The following is a 19,814-nucleotide window of genomic DNA, read 5'->3' as shown; positions in this document are numbered from 1 at the left end:
ATAAAAGCAAGCCAGCCAAAAATATATAATTTTGTCCTTCAAGGAGCCGGTGTGTAAAGAGTGAGCGCTATTTTCCTTCTCCTCCTCCTCTCCCTCCTCCTCTCTCTCCTCCTTCTCCTCCTCTTTTTCCTCCTCCTCCTCCTCCCTAAGTATACAGACAGCATCACATCACCTGGTTTGCTTCTGAGAAACAGCATCTCTCCTTTTCAGGGACCAGAGACTCAGAGAGGAGACATTCTAATGGAGTCCGCTTGATACCCCAAAATAAAATAATAAATTTTGGCTCTTGTCCCCTCCTCCCACTCCCACCCCCTCAACCCTGTGTGAGATGTTGGATTTCTTCTTCATGAGACATTGTTGAGAAGTCGCAGTGGTTGGAGAGGCGGAGGGGTAGACTACCTCTACTCCCCCCCCCCTTTTTTCTCTCTGGGAGGAGGAGGAGGGGAAGGGGGTTGCAGAGCAAGCGATGGATGAGGAAAACATGACGAAAAGCGAGGAGCAGCAGCCTCTGAGTTTGCAAAAAGCCTTACAGCAGTGCGAACTGGTCCAAAACATGATAGACTTGAGCATCTCCAACCTGGAAGGTCTTAGGACCAAATGTGCTACCTCCAACGACCTCACACAAAAAGAAATCCGGACCCTGGAGGTAGGTGTTGCCTACAGAAAAAAAAAAAAAAAAAAAAAAAAAAAGCAATCCTTCTTTCCCCCTCCTTTCTCCCCACGGTCCCCTTTTCCTCTGACTCTGTTTATTGGGGGCTGGGGGTGATGGTGCGGGCAAGCAAGGTGGGCACGGTTTGCTTTTCTGTGATTTCTCTCCTTGCACAGCCTGCATTGGATATCCTTTTACTGTGCTGCTGTCGTCTGCGCTTGGCTGGGTGGTGGTAGTAGTAGTAGTAATTGTTATTCTTTATTTATTATTATTGTTGCGGCTGTTACCGTTATCATTCGCTTCCCGGCTGAGGAGGGAGTTCTCTCTTTTTTCCGCTTGTGGATTTGTTTATATGCCACGGGGGCTTGTGTGCCGGGTAATACATTAAGGAGCTGCAGAGAACCCACGTGACCTTGCGCATTCTGCAGGTGGTCAAAAGGTGGTTTTTGCTCGCAGAATGGGGCCGCCTGTCATTGTAGACCTCTTCTTCTCTTGGCCTTCTTCCCCGCCCTCCTTTTGCTCCTTAGATTTTTTTTTTTTTTTTTAAATCAGTGATATACATGTCAGGAGGCAAGATGCATGAGAAAAAATCCCTATGGAGCTACCCATTTCCAATCCAATCGTTTTGATGCAGTGAGCTGTTGCAGGCCTAAAACGTATAAAAAAAAAATATGCCTCAATCAGCACACATAGGTGGTGTAGGAGAATACTCCTGAATCTCAGTGGGGCTGCGAGGAAAGAGGAAAGGGGTCGGGGAGGAGGAGTTATCTTTGGCTTCTTGTAACATTCTCTCCGGCAGAACTTGAGGGGGAGTTTGAAACAGTTTTTTGGGGGAGTGGGATGGGATGAGGGATGGATGCAAAGTTACTCAGAAAGAAGATGGCAGAAATTAGTTTTTTCTGAAGGCCATTTGGTCAAAGGAGGAAGGTTTAAAGAGCCTTAGAAACTGCCAAATGCCTGGTGTTCATGAGATCATTGGACATCTGCATTGTTCAAAATGTTTGAAGGGTTCAACTCACTTCCTTCTCTCAAACCAACCCAGCTATACACATGGGTTGATTAAATTTCGGAACTTCCATTAGCTGGCATCCACCAAGGGTGGGGGCAGTGGGGCTGGGAGAAAAGGGGTTCCCCCTGTGGTGGAGTGGGCATGAGCAGTACTGAGACGTTCATCTTGCTTCTGGCATATGAGTTCCCAAGGCCTGAACTCGTCAGTCCCTAGTGAATCTTGTAGCCCTCCTGCCCCTGTTCTAGCCTGGATAGGTGCTTTTCTTGGATTCACTTTGGGTCTTTCTTTTTCTTCCGTGATTTTTAATTTGGCTGGATGTCAACATGCAGGAGGTCATCCCTTCAAAAGGAGAGAGAAAGAGAGAGAGAGAGAGAGAGAGAGAGAGAGAGAGAATGCTGTTTGCTACCCTAGGATGCATGTCTGTGTGCACCTGTCATCTGGAAATGTGATCCTCAGAGACGAAATAAGATCAATGTCAAGGCGTATTGGGAGAGTGGGAATTGTGTTGGGAGGCACAGGTATTGCCTTTCCTGGAGCTTGGGAGAGCAGGTGAGGCCAGAGCTCTGCTGTTGGAAGAAAAAGTGTAGGATCCAGCCTTCTGTCTCTGCCTGAACATTACCCAAGAGCAGACTCTTCAGACCTGCATGCAGTCAATACATAACCCCAAAAAAGCCATCGGAGCTCTCTTCTGTTCCTCTGAGTCAGGAGTCCCAAATGCTAGTTTGTGTATTCCTGTGTAAGTTTCTTCGAAGTTTTCTTTTTCTTTTCTTTTTTTTTTTCTGTTTCAAACATGCTCCAACCTCTGATAGCTTCCTGGATGGTGATGTGCCGCAGTGGGCATTGCCTTCTTTCTGCATAGTGGTTTTCCTTTTAAACTGGGGGGATGGAGGCACTGGTAGGATGGCTATGGGGGAGTTGCAGTTGTAGGAAATGCATCTGTTTTCAGTTCCCTCGCCCCAGTATGCTACAGAGCATGCCAACCACTTTCATCCATCTTGCCCAGGGAATGGTCTTGAGCAATGATTCCAATTTCTATTTCCCAGATTTGTAGGGTTAGGGAGGGTCCCTGCAGAGGGGCTGGTAATTCAGGGTCCAGACGAGTCCAGCCAATCCTAACATTTGGGTGCACGGAATTTTCTAATTTTGTATATCAGAACCATATGAGGGTGCTTGTTAAAATGCAGATTCTCAGCTTCTCTAACCCTAGAGATTCTAATTTAGCTGGGTTTAGCGAGAGGGCCAAGAAATCTGCGTGTAATGAACAGTCCAGGTATTTCTGACGCATGTTTTCAAATGGACACTTTGAGATGCTAATCCATTAGGAGAAAGATATGATATTTCAGCTATTTAATGGTGAAAGCTCACTGCTTGCTAACACGAATGCAAGTAATAAATTGAATAGATGATCCCTGAAAAGGGTGATAATGAACAGCATTTAATAGCATGTATACACTTCTGTAGAAACAAAAATAGGCAAGGTGGACTTGGCCTTCAGGACGCATACTTCATGACAGAATAATGTGTATGTGAAATAATGATAAAGTCCAAGTGGTAAATAATATGGGGGACAACGTGTGGGCCCATTTGGCCTGTTTTTGTTCAGCTGCATGAAATGGAAAATCCAGTCACAGCGGTAAGGCAAATAATGGTTTCTCTTCATGTAACAAGAATTCTGGAGACATATAGCTGCTTCGGTTGGCTCAGTAGGTCAGTAATACCAGGGCTGATGTCTTTGGGAATTCTCATGGCTTTTCTCTTGTGGTTGCAAGATGGTTCCTGCAGCTTCAGCAATTACATCTGGGTTCAAGGTAGCGAAGAGGAGGACCTGGTGAGTGTGAAGGAATAAAGGGTTCCCCAGGACATCTCTTCCTCCTCACCTTGCAGATGATTTGATTATCTCTTCTTGGCCAGAACTGAGTCCTAGCTGCAAGGGAGCCCGGGAGGTGGGGAAGTGGGAACACCACCATGATCGGCTTAGATGGATCATGAGCCATTGCCTGAAATGACATGTTGCCACTCCATGCAAAATCAGGGCTCTGCTAGTGTGGAAGGAGGCACAGGTAGATATTAAGTAAGTGGACAGCCAGCGATGGCAGCCATGGCACATTATCAGAAGATATTTTGGTGGAAAAGAAAGTTCATGAACTTTGAGTTAGACTGATATAGTTGTAAATTCTGTCTTTTCTTTTTACTTTATCTTGGGCTGGTGATTTAAGTTTTCTGATTTATAGTTTTAAGTTTTTGGCAAAACAGCAATAATTAAATAATATTCCCTGCTTCAGAGGGTGGTTATAAGGATCGAAAGAGATAATGTTTTCAAGGGTCTAGCACTATCTGGAACAGAGTGGCTGCAGGTGTTAATGAATGACAGCTGTCATGATGATAACGATTGGCATTAGATGGTGTTGACTAGATGGCACGGAAGGGAGCAGTTCAGATTAGAGAGAGAGGAGGAGGAGCTTGAATAACATTTCCAAAGTATGTTCTGTAGAACCCTAAATCTGGGATGTTAGCATTTTTCATTCTTTCAACAAATGCTGACATCCAGGCACTGTACTTAATGCTGGTAGTTAATAAGTGTTCTGTGGACAAAACAAATTCTATGGTTAATAAGTTTGGGAAGAGTTGAACTAAGCAAAGGGAAACAGGCATCTTTACTGCAGGACTTCTCAGAGCCTTTAATATGCTACCTATGTGTATTAGGCCTCCAAGAGAGGATAGAATGGAGTCTTGCTCTGTTACCCAGGCTGGAGTGCGTGGCGCGATCTCGGCTCACTACAGCCTCCGCCTCCTGGGTTCCAGTGATTCTCCTGCCTCAGCCTCCCAAATAGCTGGGATTACAGATGCCCACCACCACGCCCAGGTAATTTTTGTATTTTTAGTAGAGACGGGCTTTTGTCTTGTTGGCCAGTTTGGTCTTGAACTCCTGACCTCAGGTGATCTGCCCGCCTAGGCCTCCCAAAGTTCAGGTGTGAGCCACTGCACCCCGCCCAAGGATTTCTCTTGGGATTTTTGTTCCATAGAATACACCTGGGAAAACATTTGGCAAAGCAGGGAAACCTTCTTGGTTGGGGAGATGGGGATTTGGAGTGAAGGATGAGGAGGGTTTAGATGGCAGCAAAAGGGGAGAGCTTGCTGGACAAGGACAACGAACCAGATGAAGGTATTTGAATGCCATCATGGGGGCAGCCTAGAGACCATTTTGCCCAGAATGGAGGGTACCTGGTAGCCTGTCATAGGAAATGAATTTAGGCCACTAACTTCTGGGATCCAACTAAAGATGAGAGAGTCAGACCAACAAAGTTTCATCCCTTTGCGGAAGGAGGTAGAAGTCTTCAAAGCTTTTGGAATGAATATAATAGAAAAGTATAAGCTTTTTTGTTTTGTTTTTCTGAGGCAGGGTCTCATTCTGTAACTCAGGCTGGAGTGCAGTGGTGCAATCATGGCTTACTGCAGCCTTGACCTCCAGGGCTCAAGTGATCCTCCTGCCTCAGCCACTTGAGTAGCTGGGATTACAGGTATGCACCACCATGCTTGGCTAAGTTTTTGCATTTTTTTAAATAGAGACAAGGTTTTGCTATGTTGCCCCAGCTGGTCTTGAACTCCTGGGCTCAAGCGATTCACCTGCCTTGGATGGCAGCCTACAGCAGGGGCTGGCAAACTTTTTCTGGAAAGGGACAGATGGTAAAGAGTTCAGGCTTTGTGAACCCTGCAATTTTCATCAAAGCTGCTTGACTCTGTGCTGCAGCATGCAGCAGCCATGGGCAGTACGTACATGAATGGGTGGGGCAGTTTTCTTTTTCTTTTGAGACAGGGTCTCGCTCTGTTGCTCACGCTGGAGTGCAGAGGTGTGATCTTGGCTCATTGCAACCTCTGCGTCCCAGGTTCAAGCGATTCTCTTGTCTTGGCCTCCTGAGTAGCTGGGATTACAGGCCTGCGCCATCACACCTGGCTAATTTTTGTATTTTTAGTAGAGACGGGGTTTCAGACCAGCCTATTGGCCAGGCTGGTCTCAAACTCCCAATCTCCAGTGATCCGCCCAACCTCAGCCTCCCAAAGTGCTGGGATTATAGGTGTGAGCCATCAAGCCCAACCTGGGGGGGAGGCAGTTTTCTAATAAAACTTTATTTATGGACCCTGAAACTTGAAATTGATATACTTTTTGCATGTCATGAATATTTTTCTTTTGTTTTTTTTATATTCATAGTTGTACAAACTGTAGTTTCTGGGCCTTACAAAAACAGGTGATGGTGGCCGGCACAGTGGCTCATGCCTGTAATCCCAGCACTTTGGGAGGCTGAGGTGAGTGGATCACTTGAGGTCAGGAGTTCAAGACTAGCCTGGCCAACATGGCAAAACTCCGTCTCTACTAAATATGCAAAAATTAGTGGGGCATGGCAGCAGGTGCCTGTAATCCCAACTACTCGGGAGGCTGAGGCAGGAGAATCACTTGAACCCGGGAGATGGAGGTTGCAGTGAACCAAGACTGCACCACTGCACTCCAACTTGGGTGACAGAGGAAGACTCCATCTCAAAAACAAAAAGCAAAACAAAACACCAAAAAACAAAACCAAACCAAACCCAGGTGATGAGTCATATTGGGCCCATGGGCTGTAGCTTGCTAATCCCTAGACTCTAGGACGGATGGGAGGGGAAAAACTCTGAAAGACAGAGACCACCCTAACGTGAGCAAGTGACACTAGAATGGGAGAGTACTAGCCAAGTAGAAGTAGTTCTGAGCTGGATTCTGTTTTAGTTAAATTGCAAGGGGAAAAAAATATTAGGAGTTAGGGTTGGACAAGTATGAAATCTCCTTGTATAGCAAGGGTATCGTAGCTTTTTGTTTTTTAGAGACAGGGTCTTGCTCTGTCACCCAGGTTGGAGTACAGTGGTGCGATCATAGCTCACTGCAGCCTTGGACTTCTGGGCTCAAGCGATCCTCCTGTCTCAGCCTCCTGGGTAGCTGAGACTACAGGCATATGTTACTGCACCCAGCTAATTTAAAATTTGTTTTATAGAGACAGTGTCCTGCTTTGTTGCCCAGGCTGGTCTTAAACTCCTAGCTTCAAGCCACCCTCTTGTCTTGGCCTCCCAAAGTGCTGGGATTACAGGTGTAATCACCACGCCTGGCCTCCTGTCGTTTTTTTGCTCTTCATATATTCCATCTCAATTTTCTGTTGCTATATCATGAACGATCTTTTTTTTTTTTTTTTTGAGACGGAGTCTCACTCTGTCGCCCAGGCTGGAGTGCAGTGGCCGGATCTCAGCTCACTGCAAGCTCCGCCTCCCGGGTTCACGCCATTCTCCTGCCTCAGCCTCCTGAGTAGCTGGGACTACAGGCGCCCGCCACCTCGCCCGGCTAGTTTTTTGTATTTTTTAGTAGAGACGGGGTTTCACTGGATTAGCCAGGATGGTCTCGATCTCCTGACCTTGTGATCCACCCGTCTCGGCCTCCCAAAGTGCTGGGATTACAGGCTTGAGCCACCGCGCCTGGCCACGATCTTTAAACTTAATTTCATTTGGAAAACTTTGGGCTTAAGACAACAATTTGTTATTTTCATGATTCTGTGGGTTGGGCTCGGCGGGAGGGTTCTGCTGGTCTTGCCTGAGCTCCACTCATGTGGCCACATTTAGCTGGAGGAAGGGGAGGATAGGAAAGCTGAGACTTTCTCTCCCTGCGGCCTGGTGGTGTGATAGCTTGGGTTTCTTACAGGTCTCTAGTATTCCTAGAGAGCGAGAGGGAAAGTGGCAAGGAGTCTTAGTATTTGGAAATCACAGAATGTTACTTCCATTGGAGTTGTGAGATAATGTAAGTCCCGTGGCCAGTCTGGGTATAGAGGATGGGGAAATAGACTCCCATCTTGGTTGGAGAAGCTTCTAAGTTAGTGTATTAATTAGGACAGACTATAAGAAATAGACCCCTAAATGTCTTTTTCTTGTTCGCTAAACAGTCCAAGGAGGGTGTTCTTAGTTGGCAGGTGGCGGGCCATTCTCTCATGCTCCAGACCCCTTCCCCTCTGCAGCATTATCATTGGTGCATCTAGAAGGGGGAGAAAGTGCAGAGAAGACAAAGCCTTATTTCCCAAAGTTGCCCTCATCAGTGCATTCCCTTATGCTTGCATTTCCTTAGCGAGCATTCAGTCACAGCACTGCAAAGAAGATGGAGAATGAAGTTTAGCTGTGGGCTCAGGAAGAAGAGAGAATAGGCTGGTGTGGTGGGTCACGCCTATAATCCTGGCACTTTGGGATGCCAAGGTAGGAGGATTGTTTGAACTCAGGAGTTCGAGACCAGCCTAGACAATGTGGTGAAGCCCCATATCTACCAAAATACAAAAATTAGTCAGGTGTGGTGGCACTTGCCTATAGTCCCAGCTACTTGGAAGGCTGAGGTGGGAGGATGGTTGGAGCCTGGAAGACGGAGGTTGCAGTGAGCAGAGACTGTACCACTGCACTCCAGCCTCGGTGACAGAGTCAGAACCTGTCTTTAAAAAAAAAAAAAAAGAAAGAAAAAGAAAATAGTGTTTGCTGAATAGCTAGTAGTCTCTGCCACAGCTAATGATAAGCTGTCATATCAGTTATGTATTGCTAGAGAACAAGCCACCTCAAAACTTAGTAGCTTAAAACTATCATCATTTGCTCAGGTGCCTGCAGTCAGGTATGGACTCAGCTGGCCAGTTCTGCAGGTCTTGCCTGAGTCACTTGTGGTTGTGTTCATCTGATGGCCTGACTGTGGCTGGAGAGTCCCATATGGCCCTGCTCACATGGCTGGTGGTTGGCTGCAGTGCCTCACTTCTCTGCTCCATGGCTTTTCTGGTAGGATAGCCCGGATATCTTACATGGTGGCAGCAATGGCGTTCCCAGAGGACAGGCCTCAGTGCACAAGCCCTTCCTAAGCCTTGGTTCTGCAACCTTTGCTAATGCCCTCTTCGCCAGAGCATGTTACATAGATAAGTCCAGAGTCACCGTGGCTATGGATTCCAGGAGGTGTGGTTTACTGGGGTGCTAGTGAACAATCCAATGTCACAATATACCACAGCCATGAAAATTAACCAAAACAAAAAGAGCATAGGAGAGCAAGGGAAAGATATGGGATGATCAGCAAAGGCTCCTTCATGGAGGTTTTACTAACTCCAGGAAGCAAGCCATGAAATATATGGGGGAAGAGTGTGCCAGGCAGAGGGAACAGCAGATGCAAACTTCTTAGGTGGAACATGCTTGACATGTTGTTGGAATCCCAAGGAGTCCACTGTGGTTGGAATGCAGGGAGTGGGCAGGGAAAGGATGAGGAGGGACAGAGTGGGAGACAGAAGCTGGTCATCGGGGGCTTTGCTAAGACACTAAGGTACTTGAAGTTTTTTTTTTTTTTCTTTTGAGATAGGGTCTCACTCTGTCACCCAGTTTGCAGTGCAGTGGCACCATCATGGCTCACTGAAGCCTCGACCTCCCAGGCTCAGTCCTTCCTCCCACTTCAGCCTCCTGAGTAGCTGGGACTGCAGATGTGCATCACCACGGCTGGCTACATTTTAAAATTTTTTGTAGAGATGGGGTCTCCCTATGTTGCTCAGGCTGGTCTCCAAGTCCTGGGCTCAAGTGATGCTCATGCCTCAGCCTCCCAAAGTGCTGGGATTACAGGTGTGAGCCATCATGCCCAGCCTTGGATTTTTGTTCTAACTGTGATAGAAGCCCTTTGAACCAGGGGTTATGTTTTTAAATGATCTTCTGATTGCTGCCGGGTAAACAGACTGTAGGAGGTAGGCATGAGAGCAGGGAGACAGGTTGGTAGTGACTGTGGAAGTCCAAGCCCTCAATGACTGTGCTTTTGACTGGTATGATTGTTTTGGGGTGGATGGGGCAGGTGGCTGGATTCAGAAGGTCAAGTATGTGGACGGTGCTGATGGATCTGTTGTGGCGGTGAGGGAGAATCAAGAATCAAAGATTATTCCTAGGTGTTTGGCTCAAGTGCTAGGAGAATGGGGGTCCCCTTGTTTGAAATGTGAAGACTGGAGGTGGGATAGATAGATTGGGTTTGACAGTCAAGTCTTGTTTGACATGCTACATTTTTCAGGTAGACAGCTGGATGTGTGAGCGTGGAGCTCTGAGAAAGGCCCGAGATACGAAGTTCACTTAATAGGCCGTGAACCAATTTTTCAAATTATTAAATTATTATTGTTTAATTAGTACATAATGTACATATTTTCAGGGTACATGTGATATTTAAATACATTCATATAATGTATAATAATCAAATCTGGGTAACTGGGCTATCTATCACCTTAAATGTTTATCTTTTCTTTATACTGAGAACATTCAGATTATTCTCTTCTAGCTATTTTGAAACATACAATAGATTATTGTTTACTATAATCACTCTACTGGTTTATTCAACACTAGGTCTTATTTTTTCTGTATATCTGTATAAAGTATTATTTGTAATGGCTGTATAGTATGACATGCATGCCCCATCATTTCTCACTTTATTTTGAGACAGAGTCTCACTCTGTTGCCCAGGCTGGAGTGCAGTGGTGTGATCTCCGCTCACTGCAACCTCTGTCTCCCGGGCTCAAGCAGTTCTTGTGCCTCAGCCTCCCAATAGCTGGGATTACAGGCACGTGCCACCACACCCAGCTAATTTTTATATTTTTAGTAGAGATGGAGTTTCACCATGTTGGTCAGGCTGGTCTCGAACTCCTCACCTCAAGTGATCTGCCTGCTTAGGCCTCCAAATTGCTGGGATTACAGGTGTGAGCCACCGTGCTCAGCCACCATCATTTCTTTAACCAAAATTCTATTGTCATGTGCTTATGTTCATACTTCTATGTTTTTATAACAATGCCACAGTGGATTCCTTGTGGCTAATTCTTATTTTCAGCTCCTAGAAATGGAACTGCTGGATCAAAGGATATGCAAAAGTTTAGGACTTTCCACAGGTTTTGCCAAGTTGCCCTTCACCAGCAGTGTTGGAAAGGGTTCATTTCCCCATACCCTCAGCACAGGTGTATATTTTATTTTATTTTTTGAGTGTGAGTGTTTTGATGTCTAAGAGCTCAGGGTTAAGGAGGCTTTTGTCTCAGGTCAGAATGTGATCTTTACTGTTTTTAACTGGGTAGGGCCTGAGTACCTGGGGTAATGGGGAATGCTTGGTTTTCTGCACAAAATGGGCAACCTCGGCTGGATGCAGTGGCTCACGCCTGTAATCCCAGGACTTTGGAGGTCAAGGCAGGCAGATCACTTGAGGTCAGGAGTTAACGAACAGCTTGGCCAACATGGCGAAACCCCATCTCTACTACAAATACAAAAAAATTAGCTGGCTTGGTGGCACACGCCTGTAATCCCAGCTACTGGGAGGCTGAGGCAGGAGAATCACTTGAACCCAGGAGGTGCAGGTTTCAGCGAGCCAAGATTGCGTCACTGTACTCCTCCAGTCTGGGCAACAGAGTGAGACTTGGTCTTTAAAAAAAAAAAAAAAAAAGTCAGCCTGTGAGGACCTGGCCTTTTCCTTTTGCCTTGTGTTCATAAAAGGGTGTGTGTGTGTGTGTGTAACTCACAATTCTAACGCATGATAAATGTTACGTCTGAAGGGTTCACTCCTCCCTCTGGGTTTCGGAAGTGGAACATTTCCTGGGCTTCTACCCATGGGGTCCCAACTGTTGGGAAGAGGGATAGGGTCTGGCCTTCCTTCTTGCCCACCGTGTGCTGCTCTGGGTGTGGGGACAGGGGAGGTGTTGAGAGGCTGAGGAGGACAGGAGACACATGGCGGCCAGGAAGGAGGATGGAGAAGCTGAAGGATGGGAAGGGAAGAGGGACAAAAATAGGAGAAGAAAGTGAAAAAGTAGAACGATTTTCTTCAGCAGGGCTTCTGTGATGCTTGGAATGTCTTTCCAGTGGGTCGTGACCACAACCGTGGTGGTTGCTCCTTTACAGGCAGGTTTATTGAGGTTTAGAGTCACCAATTTGACTCAAACTGACTGAGTAAGGCAGCCGCGGACACAGGAACAGACGGAGGTTTACTGCTCTCCTGTGGACTCCCCAAAGGTGGAACGACCCGTAAGAGAAGAAAGATGAGGATAAATGGAGGGCAATGGGGAAGTGTAGACGTTAATGGTAATGATGTGATTAGAGGTGGCAGCCATAGGATTAATGACAGTCACGATGATGGAATACTTACTCTGTCGCTAAAATGCTTTCTTTGGTGACTATTGTGGATGACAATTATTTGAGAGAAACAGAGGACTGATAGAAACAAAGTAGGGCATTCATAGAGACGGGAGGATGAGATAAAGAGAGGGAGATATTTTAGACCTGAGCCGTCCAGTGTGGTAGTCGCTTGCTACATGTGGCCATTGACCAATGGAAAGATGGTGAGTCCTAGTTGAAATATGCTGTTAGTGTCAAATACATACCAGATTCCAAACGCTTTTTTAAAAAATTAAATGTATGTTTTAAAAGAGATGGGGTCTCACTATGCTGCCCAGGCTGGCCTTGAACTCCCAAGCTCATGTGATCCTCCTGCCTTGGCCTCCTAAAGTGCTGGGATTACAGGCATGAGCCACCACCCCCAGCCCAAACTCTTAGTATGAAGGAAAAAAAAGTAAAATATTTCATTGATGATTTCTCTTTTCTCTTTTTAAAAAAAGAAATTTTTTAGTGAGACAAAGTCTCGCTCTGTCACCCAGGCTGGAGTGCAGTGGTGCAATCATGGCTCACTGCACCCTCGGCCTCCTGAGCTCAAGCAATCCTCCCACCTCAGCCTCCCAAGCGACAGGGACTACAGGTACATGCCACCACACGTGGCTAATTTTTAATTTTTTGTAGAGATGAGGGTCTTGCTATGTTGCCCAGGCTGGTCTCGAACTCCTGGGCTCAAGCAGCCCTCCTGCCTTGGCCTCCCAGAGTTCTGCGATTACAGGCATCACCCACCATGCCCAGCCTTGATAATTTTTATACTGACATGTTAAAATGATAATATTTTAGATATACTGGGTTAAATAAAATATATTAAAATTAATTTCACCTGTATGCACTTTCCTTTTCTTTTCCCCTGAGGCTACTAGAAAATGTTAAATTACAAGAGTGGCTCACTGTATATTGCTGTGGAACAGAGCTGTTTTTGAGCACTGAAGCGATTTCTCTGTTTTGCCATAATAGAAATCTTGGTCTTGATGAGGACTGAAAATCTGATCCCCCGAGAGTTACCAGGCAGCCATTGATTAAAGCAGTGGATGCATTCCAAAGATGGATGTGTTTGATTTTCCTGAACCAGAAAAGTGAGATCAAGACTCAGAAATAATAACCTGACTCCCTGCAAATTCAAATGGGTGCTTTAAGCAATATAGACTAGCAGTTAGGAGGGCTTGAGCTCCGAGGTGAGATTGTTTGGGTTCCAGTTTGGTTCAGGACTTAACTAGCTAAGTAACCCTGTGCCAAATGATCTCTCCTTTCCAAGCCTCAGTTTCCTTGTTTATAAAATCAGCATTGTGGCTCACACCTGTAATCCCAGCACTTTAGGAGGCCAAAGCAGGAAGATTGCTTGAACTCAGGAGTTTGAGATCAGACTGAGAAACATAGGGAGATAGCGTCTCCACAAAAAATAAAAAATTAGCCGAGTGTGGTGATGCATGCCTGTGGTCCCAGCTACCTGGGAGGCTGAGGTGGGAGGATCGCTTGAGCCCAGGGAGATTGAGGCTGCAGTGAGCCATGATCATGCCAGTGCATTCCATCCTGGGCAACAGAATGAGATCCTGTCTCAAATGAAACAAAATGATCATTTTACATGAGGTTGTTATGTGATTAAATGGAATCACGCATTCAGGAGCTGGGTAGAGCCGAGTGCCTGTCACATGGCAATTTCTTTTTTTTTTCTTGAGACAGGGTCTCGCTCTCTTGCCCAGGCTGGAGTGCAGTGGTGCAATCTCAGCTCACTGCAACCTCCATGTACTGGGTTCAAGCGATTCTCCTGTAGCAGCCTCCCCAGTAGCTGGGATTGCAAGCGCATGCCACCACACCCAGCTAATTCTTTGTATTTTTAGTAGAGATGGGGTTTCACCATGTTAGCCAGGCTGGTCTCGAACTCCTGACCTCAAGTGATCAACCTGCCTTGGCCTCCCAAAGTGCTGGGATTATAGACGTGAGCCACTGTGCCTGGCTGCAAATTCTTAATAAGTCTTGATTTTGGAATTTTTGATGATCATCCCCGCTGTAGATTTGCAGGAGGGAGCTGAGGGTACTTCAGCCCTGTGTGGTGCTGAGCTCTGCATTGCCATTTGGGGAGATATCGTCCTTGCAGTATCATTCATTTATTCAGTAAATGTTAGCTAAGCCCCCAGTGTGTGAGAAGAAGAAACCCATAGAAGGCCTTTATAGCATAGTGGCACACCCACTAGGCTGCAGGTGACAGAAGGAACAAGATTCCTGACACTCCATCTGGATCTCTGAATTTGCCCACAGATGACGCACCTCCCATCAGTGGCTAGCAGGCCTTAGTCTTTAAACCACATGCTCATCCTAACTCTAAGTTGGATAACGAAGTATGGAGTTGGGCCTTGCAACTTCTGTACTTGTCTTAAGCTTGCATGGTGAAGAGTTAAAAACTCTGATGTCTGAGCATCTGAAAAGCACATCCTGTAAAGGTAGGGGGAACTTTCAGAGGTTGTCCAACCCCATCTTTGCCCAGTATCCAGATTTAGGGTGAGTGTTACCTCATCAGGCTCACCCTAAATGATTTTTTAAAATCAATTTTTTGTTATGGAAAATATACATAAAATTTACCATTTTAACTTTTTTTTTTTTTTTTTTTGAGACAGGGTCTTGCTCTGTTGCTCAGGCTGGAGTGCAGTGGCGTGATCACAGCTTGCTGGAGCCTTAAACTTCGGCATTCAGGTGATTGTCCTGCCTCAGCCTCCTGAGTAGCTGGGACTACAGGTGTATGCCACCATGCCTAGTTAATTTTTAAATATTTTTTGTAGAGGCTGGGTCTTGCCATCTAGCCCATGCCAGTCTCAAACTCCTAGGCTCAGGTGATTTTTCCACCTCATCCCCAAAGCAGCATTGAGAATTACATGCATGAGTCACTGTGCCCCACCCATTTCAACTGTTTTTAAGTGTACAATTCAGTGGCCTTAAGTACGCTTACAATGTTGTATAACCATCACCACTATCAACTTCTGAAAGGTTTTTTATTGTTTCAAACAGAAATTCTGTATCCATTAAGCAATAACTCCCGTGTACTCGCATTCTCTGGCCTAGTACATGGTAACTGTCATCTTACTTTCTCTATGAACTTAATATTCTAGGTACCTCATGTAAGTAGAATCATATGATATTTGTTATTTTGTGTCTCACTTAGCATACAATTTCAAGGTTCATCATGTATCAGCACTTCATTCATTTTTAATGGCTAAATAATAGTCCATTGTATGCATAGTTGGCATTTTGTATATTCATCTGTCAAGTTGAACATTTTTTAGGTTATATTCACCTTTTGGTTATTGTAAGTAATGCTGCTACAATACTGATATACGAGTATCTGTTTGAGTTCATGTTTTCAATTCTTTTTGGTGTATACCCAGGGGCGGAATCATGGGGTTATACGGTAATGCTATTTTTAATTTTTTGAGGAACCACCGTAATGTTTGCCACAGTGGCTGCAACCCTTTTACATTCCTACCAGCAATCCAGCAATTCCTCTACATCCTTCATGACTTTTGTTATTTTTCATTTTTAAAATTATAGCCCTCCTGGTGGGTATGAAGTAGTATCTCATTGTGCATTTGATTTGTGTTTCCCTAATGACTAATGATGTTGAACATCTTTTCGTGTGCCTGTTGGCCATTTGTATACCTTCTTTGGAGAAATGTTTGCTCAAGTCCTTTCACAAGGCAGCCTTTAAAAGTTTTTTTTTTTTTTTTTTTTGAGATGGAGTCTCACTCCATTGCCCAGGCTGGAGTGCAATGGTGCAATCTCGGCTCACAGCAACCTCTGCCTCCCAGGTTCAAGCGATTCTCCTGCCTCAGCCTCCTAAGTAGCTGGAATCACAGGCGTGCGCCACCATGACTGGCTAATTTTTGTATTTTTAGTAGAGGTGGGGTTTCACCATGTTGGCCAGGCTGGTCTCGAACTCTTGAGCTCAGGTGATCCTCCTGCCTCCAGCTCCCAAAGTACTGGGATTACAGGTGTGAGCCGCTGTGCATGGCCAAAGGTTTTTTTTTTTTTTTTTTGAAACGGAGTCTTGTTATTGCCCAGGCTGGAGTGTGTGATGGGGCAATCTTGGCTCATTGTAGCCTCCACCTCCCGGGTTCAAGCGATTCTCCTGCCTCTCCTTCCCAAGTAGCTGGGATTACAGGTACCCGCCACCACACCAGGCTAATTTTTGTATTTTTAGTAGAGACGAGGTTTCACCATGTTGGTCAGGCTGGTCTTGAACTCTTGGCCTCAGGTGATCCGCCCACCTCGGCCTCCCAAAGTGCTGGGATTGCAGGCATGAGCCACAATTCCCAGCCCTAAAAATTTTTTAAATTAAATTTTTTTCAGCTTTTCTGAAGCATACGTAACAAAGTGCATGTATTTAAGGTGTACAATATGGTGATTTGATATCTATCATGGAATGATCACACAGTCAAGTTAGTTAACACATTCATCTCCTCAGTTGCTGTGTGTGTGTGTGTATGTGTGTGTATGTGTGTGTGTGATGAGAACATTTAAGATCTACCCTCAGCAAATTTTAAGTATGCGGTATAGTATTATTAACTCTAGTCACCACGTTGTATGTTAGATCCCCAGAATTTATTCATCTCATAACAGAAAGGTTGTATCCTTTGACCAATATTTCCCCATTTTCTCCTCCAGCTCCTGGCAGCCACCATTATTCTCTATTTCTATGGGTTTGACTTTTTTAGATTCCACATACAAAATCAGACTGTATTTGTCTTTCTCTGTCTGCCTTATTTCACTTAGCAGAATGACAAGGCAGCCTTTTGATCTCCTTGTGATGGTTACAATTGTCCTCCTTCTGTTGAGTTGGATTCACTCCCTGGGAACCTCCTTCCTTTGATTTTGCTCTCTGGAGAACAGGGAATGAGGCCAGTCCCTCCTTTAGTTGAGGAAATAGTCTTAAGAAGACTAGATCTGGAACCTACCAGGTAGAGACAAGAGATGGCCACTCCCAAAGACCTCTGATGAGTCTCTGATCCAAACTTCGCAGCCAGCATCCCCCTGCTGTCCCCTGCTCTGTGTGAGTTCCATTCTTATCCATCTGGGGGGGGTCTGGAGTTGTTGAAATGGTAAATTTCCCTTTGTCTGTCCACATCCCCTACCCAGAGTATCACACTAATCAGAAATAGTCATGAGTGTTTCTCTGTGTGCCCACCCACAAAGGCACTGGGCTGATCCTTGTTCAGGATTGGTGGCTTGGGCTTGAGCACTGAAGCCAATAGGTATAAAAGAACTTGTTAAGTGGGTATTTAGGGATGTTGTTTTTATCAGGAGGCAAAGCAAGTTTAGATGCCACCGTTTTTATTTTATCTTTATCTGACTTGGAGAAGCAGTGTTTTGTGATAAACTCAAAAAGAAATATGCTTAAAACCTAAGCTGCAAGAATGAGTTTCTACCACCAGCTCCAAAGAAAGCCCTCTTAGAAGAAGCACTGGTTGTGGCCGGGCGCGGTGGCTCACGCCTGTAATCCCAGCACTTTGGGAGGCCGAGGCAGGTGGATCACAAGGTCAGGAGATTGAGACCATCCTGGCTAACATGGTGAAACCCCATCTCTACTAAAAATACAAAAAATTAGCCGGGTGTGGTGGTGGGCGCCTGTAGTCCCAGCTACTGGGGAGGCTGAGGCAGGAGACTGGTGTGAACTGGGAAGGTGGAGCTTGCAGTGAGCCGAGATCACACCACTGCACTCCAGCCTGAGCAATAGAGTAAGACTCCGTCTCAATAAATAAATAAATAAACAAGAAGAACCGCTGGTGGGCAGGACCTTCCTTAATTACTCTCACGCTTACGTAATAGCTTGTACCGGGAGAATAGAAGTGAATGCTAAATACTTTTGTTTTTCCCCAATATATATTTACTTTTTTTCTTTTTTATTATTATTATTATTATTATTATTATTATTATTATTATTATTTTTACAGAGTCTTGCTCTGTCACCCAGGCTAGGATGCAGTGGTGTGACTTTGGCTCACTGCAGCCTCTGCCTCCCAGGCTCGAATGATCCTCCCATCTCAACCTTCCAAGGTTGCTGGGACTATAGGTGCACACCGCCACCCCCGGCTAATTTTTTTTGTTTGTATGTTTTGTGGAGACGAGTTTTGCTATGTTGACCAGGCTGGTGTCCAGCTTCTGGGTTCAAGCGATCCACTTGCCTCAGCCTCCCAAAGTCTAGGATTACAGGCGTGAGCCACTGTGCTTGGCCTCAACGTTTATGTAAAATTTCAAACATACAGCGGTTGAAGGTACTTTACAGTGAGCATCTGCCACCTGGTACCATTAACATTTTGCTCTCTTTGCTTCATTACATATCTATTCATCTATCCATCCCTCTGTCCATGAATCTATCTTATTTGATGTATTAAAAGTAAACTGCAGGCCGGGCACAGTGGCTCATGCCTGTAATCCCAGAATTCTGGAAGGCCAAGGCGGGCGGATTGCCTGAGCTCAGGAGTTCGAGACCACCTTGGGCAACACGGTGAAACCCTGCCTCTCCTAAAATTCAAAAAATTTCCTGGGCATGGTGGTGTGCGCCTGTAATTCCAGCTACTCATGAGGCTGAGGCAGGAGAATCTCTTGAGCCCAGGAGGCGGAGGTTGCAGTGAGCCGAGATCTCCCCACTGCACTCCAGCCTGGGCAACAGAACGAGACTCCATCTCAGTAAGTAAGTAAGTAAATCAATAAATAAATAAATAGCAGATATCGGTGCATTTCTGTCTGTATATGTCTGTATATTTACCATTAATTAGATTTCAATATTCATTCTTTTGATGTAAAATGGACAAACAATGAAACATACAGATCTTAAGCATATACTCACTGAGTTTTGGCAAAAGGATACACCACTGTAACCTAAACCTCCATCAAGATACAGAACATTTACCATTATGTAGCTAATTCTCCCTCTACCTTCAAATCAACCAATTTTCTGATTCTTTTTCCACCATAGATTAATTTTGCCTGTTCTTAGGCAAAAAACTGTATATAAATGAAATCATACATCATGTACTTTTTTATTTTTGACTTATTTTTGGGTGTACAGTCCTGTGAGCTTTAATTACTGGATATATTTGTGTAACTACTGCCACAATTTAGGATACAGAGTAGTTCTTTTACCCACACAATTTCTTTCATGCTTCCCCAATATATTTATACTCTTAACCCCTGGCAACCACTGATCGATTCTGCATTACCATAAGCTTTGTCTTTTTGAGAATTCTCTTGCCCATGAGACAAAATTGTATTATTTATTTTCTTACCATTGAATGTTGAGAATTATTTATGTGTCCTGGATACAATCCTTTGTGAGATATGTGAGTTGCAAATATTTTCTCCCATTCTGAAGGTTGTTTTTTCTCCCCTCTTAACAGTGCTGTTTGCAGAGCAAAACGTAAAATATAATAAAGTCCAATTTATCACTTTTAAATTTATTTGCTCATAAAATTTTAATTTTTTTACAATTTACATTCAATCTATGATTCATTTTGCGTATTAGGTTGGTGTAAAAGTACTTTTATATATAAAAAGTACTTATATATAAAAAGTACTTTTTATACATAAAAGTAATTATATATTTATGTATTATATATTTTATATTTAAACTTATATATATAATATATATTTATATATAATATATATATATGTTTTGGGCTGGAGTCTCGCTCTGTCACCCAAGTGGGAGTGTAGTGGCGCGATCTCAGCTTACCGCAACCTCCACCTCCTGGGTTCTAGCAATTCTCGTGCCTCAGCCTCCTGAGTAGCTGGGATTGCAGGCGCTCACCACCGTGCCTGGCTAATGTTTTGTATTTTTAGTAGAGACGAGGTTTCACCATGCTGGCCAGGCTGGTCTCAAACTTCTGACCTTGTGATCTGCCTGCCTTGGCCTCCCAAGTGCTGGGATTACAGGTGTGAGCCACCGCGCCCAGTCTTTGTCATTACTTTTAAAATGGCAAA

The 19,814-nt window shown here is 44.8% G+C and overlaps 1 protein-coding gene across 1 annotated transcript in view; it reads left to right on the top strand.

Moving 5' to 3' along the window:
• The first annotated feature begins 466 nt into the window (after window positions 1–466).
• The window catches only part of KSR2 (kinase suppressor of ras 2), a 494,911-nt gene continuing 475,563 nt past the window's right edge, over window positions 467–19,814 (top strand). Inside the window, exon 1 of the mRNA XM_025402906.1 lies at window positions 467–646. Within this exon, the coding sequence (XP_025258691.1) occupies window positions 467–646 (180 nt within the window). The remainder of the gene's footprint in view (window positions 647–19,814) is intronic.

This window comes from Theropithecus gelada, chromosome 11, assembly GCF_003255815.1.
Source record: "Theropithecus gelada isolate Dixy chromosome 11, Tgel_1.0, whole genome shotgun sequence".
Taxonomy (NCBI): domain Eukaryota; kingdom Metazoa; phylum Chordata; class Mammalia; order Primates; family Cercopithecidae; genus Theropithecus; species Theropithecus gelada.
Note: the sequence above shows the minus strand (reverse complement) of the source record. Positions and strands in the feature narration are given on the sequence as shown.